This window comes from Gavialis gangeticus, unplaced genomic scaffold (genome assembly GCF_001723915.1).
Source record: "Gavialis gangeticus isolate Ggan-Ray unplaced genomic scaffold, GavGan_comp1, whole genome shotgun sequence".
NCBI lineage: Eukaryota > Metazoa > Chordata > Crocodylia > Gavialidae > Gavialis > Gavialis gangeticus.
This window is the reverse complement of record NW_017729032.1, coordinates 237,477,401-237,481,173: the sequence shown is the minus strand read 5'-3', so window position 1 is coordinate 237,481,173 and position 3,773 is coordinate 237,477,401. Positions and strand designations below refer to the sequence as shown.

The window sequence follows — 3,773 nt, the reverse complement described above, 5'->3', positions numbered from 1 at the left end:
CTCACTCTGCCCCAGCTCTGTAGTTCCTGTCCCTGTCCCACTCCCTCCCTCACCATGGGGGCCTCAATGTGCCCCCCCTACCCCATAAAAACAAGAAAAATATATAAACAAGCTGAAACTTTGAGACAGAAAGGCTACACTTGTTAAAAAAGATTGAAAACCCCTGCCTTATAGTGTAGTCATGACATGGCACACATATTTTACTCTACGAAAAGAAACCTAAAAGAAAGTTTTGGATTTTTTTTTAATTATTCAATGTAGTGGTCATTATGAGTATAATTTTCCAACTTGCCTGCCATAAAAACCATTGCAATTTAATTCTTCAGTGGTGGCAGCATTAGAGTAATACCCCAAATGCTTTTATGAATCCCACCCTATATAACCATCTGGCAGACGTTTCCACTCCCCTCTTCCCTCCTGTACAACAGTCCCTGAACAGCCCTTTTCACTAATTTGAAACTAAAGGGCTCAGCTGCCTCTCCAGTGGTCAACAATTTAGCACCTTGTTTATGATTATGTAATCTCTTGAGAACAAGGAAATATTAATGCTTCAAGTATTAATGCACCAACACAGAATTTAGAAATCCTAAATTCCCTCTTTGTGAGGCACTTTGCCAGGGTTGGTGGAGTGTCAGCCCGCCTTAAATTTGTGTTCAGTGCACCCAATGGGAATTCAAGTAGCCATATAGGCATACTGAGAAACTGGCGTACTCCAAGTCCCCAGTTGGCTAATACTCCCTTACAGCCCAGTGGAAACTACCCATGGGTTTCCCATCCTATTTGCAATCCTAAATTAAATCCCTTACACAGCTGTCAAAAAGCCTCCCTTCCATGATATTAATATTGATTGAATGTCTCCAGTTTTTGTGTTTTAAAAGTACAGTGGCCCCCATGGGTCAGTTTGACCTTAATCTTGTGTAGTTGCTCAGCAAGGCAGTTCAGCTGATGTTATAACATTTGGGTCCAAATATAAATCAGCCCAGTGTTTTCTCTAAGGGTTCCACAAAAAGGCAGGGGCCATATAGAAACAGTATATATTTTTATTCTGACCTAGATAGAGAGCATAGACATAGAGAGAAATGGATAACTAAAATATTTTCCTGCATTAAGTAAAAAAGCAAATTGTCCAGAAAGGACTTTCTTAGTCAGAATAAGTCACAATTGTTTGATTCGTATCTTGTACTTTAAGCTGCACCTCTAAACTGTTTTTAAAAGAAAAGGTCATATGTAAAGGAAACTCTTTTAAAAAAAGAAAGAAATATAAATGTGCAGTTGTTAGAAGACTGAATCAAAACATTCCCATCATTCTGAACTCAGACAAGAGGGGAGAATAATTAGCATTGAAGAGCTGATAAGAAATGACTCTCAGGAGTGTAAATAGAAAGTAAAAAAGCTTTAATGCGTTTTTTTCCAAGTGTAAGAAGAGGACAGCTTAAAAACAGATACTGTTATTTCTGGAGTAGCCCTACCAGTATATCTAATTCTGTCAACTGCTTTGACTCTCTTAATGTAACTGATACAATTTTTTGACATTTTATTTACTGCTAGATGAAGTGGTTTTTTAAGGCTGTATAAATTAAACACTTTGGACAATGCTAGCAGTATGTATAATGTTAGGATGAGCAGATGTCTCAAATTTGCCTTCATTTACATATATATTTTGTTTGAACATGCCCTTGCCTATGTAAATGAAGGAAGCATTCAGCTCCACTGTTGCTTTAAATTCATTTTTCTCGAATAATTGGATTGAAGATGTTAAATGGTTATAATTTGCACAGTAACATTTTGGGGCTTTCCAGTTAAATTGAAAATTTTTGAGACCCTGACTACATCAAAAATCTTTATTCAAGCCATTAAGTGGGTTTTTTTTTCTCTCTGCAAACATGATGACTTAGAACTTGAATTCATAGTTATTCCATAGCATGTAACACAGGACTGGAAAAATTGTGCTTGGGGGTCATGTTTAGCTTCAGTATTTTTTCATTTTGACTTGTGACTATTCTTCTCTTTTTAAAGCTTGATTGTGTCATACTTGTTCACCTTGGTATATGCTTACTTCTGTAGGTCATCTCACTAAAGTTAGTGGGACTTGCTTTTCTAAGTATTTGCCAACATGAATAAGAGATACACAATCTAGGTCTTAATACGGTGGTATAGCACCCAAAAGAACAATCTCGGGCACTTGATGTTGGGAGCCAAAATCTCCTTGTGTTGCATTTCTATATTAGAGTGTTGTTCATAACATACTCCATTTTACACAGTTAAAAAGTGGTGCTCAGGCACCCACCAAGTTCCTCTCTGGATTTTAGTGAAGACTGCTGATATTAGTGTATTTTTATCTCCTTCAGAGCCTCCTCATTTTGTTGTGAAGCCTCGCGACCAGGTGGCTGCATTGGGAAGAACAGTGACTTTCCAGTGTGAAGCAACTGGAAACCCGCAACCAGCCATCTTTTGGCGGAGAGAAGGAAGTCAGGTAAAGCCATCTTTTACTTTGCTTTCCTTACCACTTTTTTAAAGCAATAATACCAGGCAAGTGGAACACATTTCTTAATTCAGTATTTTTTTTGGACCAGTCAGAATATAACTGCTAGGCTTTAAAATGCTGGAACCCCATTTTAGTTGCAGCTATTACATTTTTCACATTTAAAAATGTATTGTTTTAGCTGGTTGAGCAAAAAAGTAAAGCTATGTTCTGCTCACTGTTATTGCTTTCCCCGGTGTTTAAACACTTGTATAATAAACAGCTGAAAATCACACCTTGATTTTCAGCATTGTGTTAATTTTAAATTTTATTTACTATTTCATTATTGTGAAACATAGGTGTGATATGGATAGAATAGATCATTAGAGATATGAGTACTTAGAGATGGGACAAACCAAAACCCTCAATCCAGCTATCCAAGAATTTGGATGCAGGTCTAATGCTGTAATTTGTGAAACTGCACTATTAGACCTACATATCACCAAAGTTTAGGAAATCATGAATCTGGGCTTTATGGCTTCATACCACCCCAAAAATGTAACTGTGGCTCACTAACATGCATACATATATTTTTTCATACTGCTGCATGGGAGTGGAGACAGTAATGGCTTGCAACTGACATGATTTACATTCTCAACTCTATTACTGGTCTGTTAGGTGGTCTAAGCAAGCAGCTTTTCCCTGATCCTTATTTTACATATCTGTAAAATGGGAATAACAATACTAAGCATGTAACATGCTTTGATATCCACAGATAAAAAGCACTATAGATGATTTTGGTGATGGTAGTGGTTGTTATATCATTATGAAAGGAACTTTTGAATGTAGGGATGGCATATAAGGGATGAGTTTTCAGTGACTAATTAAATGGCTCTTAAGCATGGCAAACCACCACATATTTTTTAACAAAAGTCCGAAGCTACCAGTACATATCTAGATACTGGTTTCTTAAGTCTGTTTGTTAAATATGTGTTTAAATATGCTATAGCAAAATAAATATTTAGCTGGTTTCCTCTAATTGTAGCTGATAATATAAATAGACTGATATGTAGTGTCTTTTTCAAGGTTTGAAGTTGTTTGTTTGTTTGGGTTTTTGGGGGGATGGGAGGTTGGTAGTATTTTATTTATTACAAAATCTCTTCTTTTTCTGAATTGAATGGAAAGAGATGGTAGATAACTGTTTTCTTTGTTTATATTGTAGTCAAAGTTTTCTTAACCTACTGGTTTGGGGAATTTCTGTAAAAAAAACTAAAAACAAAAAAACAAAAAAACCCCTAACCCCCCCCCCCCC

The 3,773-nt window shown here is 36.4% G+C and overlaps 1 protein-coding gene across 5 annotated transcripts in view; it reads left to right on the top strand.

The window, feature by feature from the left end:
• Positions 1–3,773, top strand: part of ROBO1 (roundabout guidance receptor 1) — a 1,310,595-nt gene that overhangs the window by 1,199,307 nt on the left and 107,515 nt on the right. For all 5 annotated transcript variants that reach the window (XM_019525389.1, XM_019525386.1, XM_019525387.1 and 2 more), the window contains one exon: positions 2,349–2,473. In XM_019525389.1, coding sequence (XP_019380934.1) covers positions 2,349–2,473 — 125 coding nt within the window. The remainder of the gene's footprint in view (positions 1–2,348; positions 2,474–3,773) is intronic.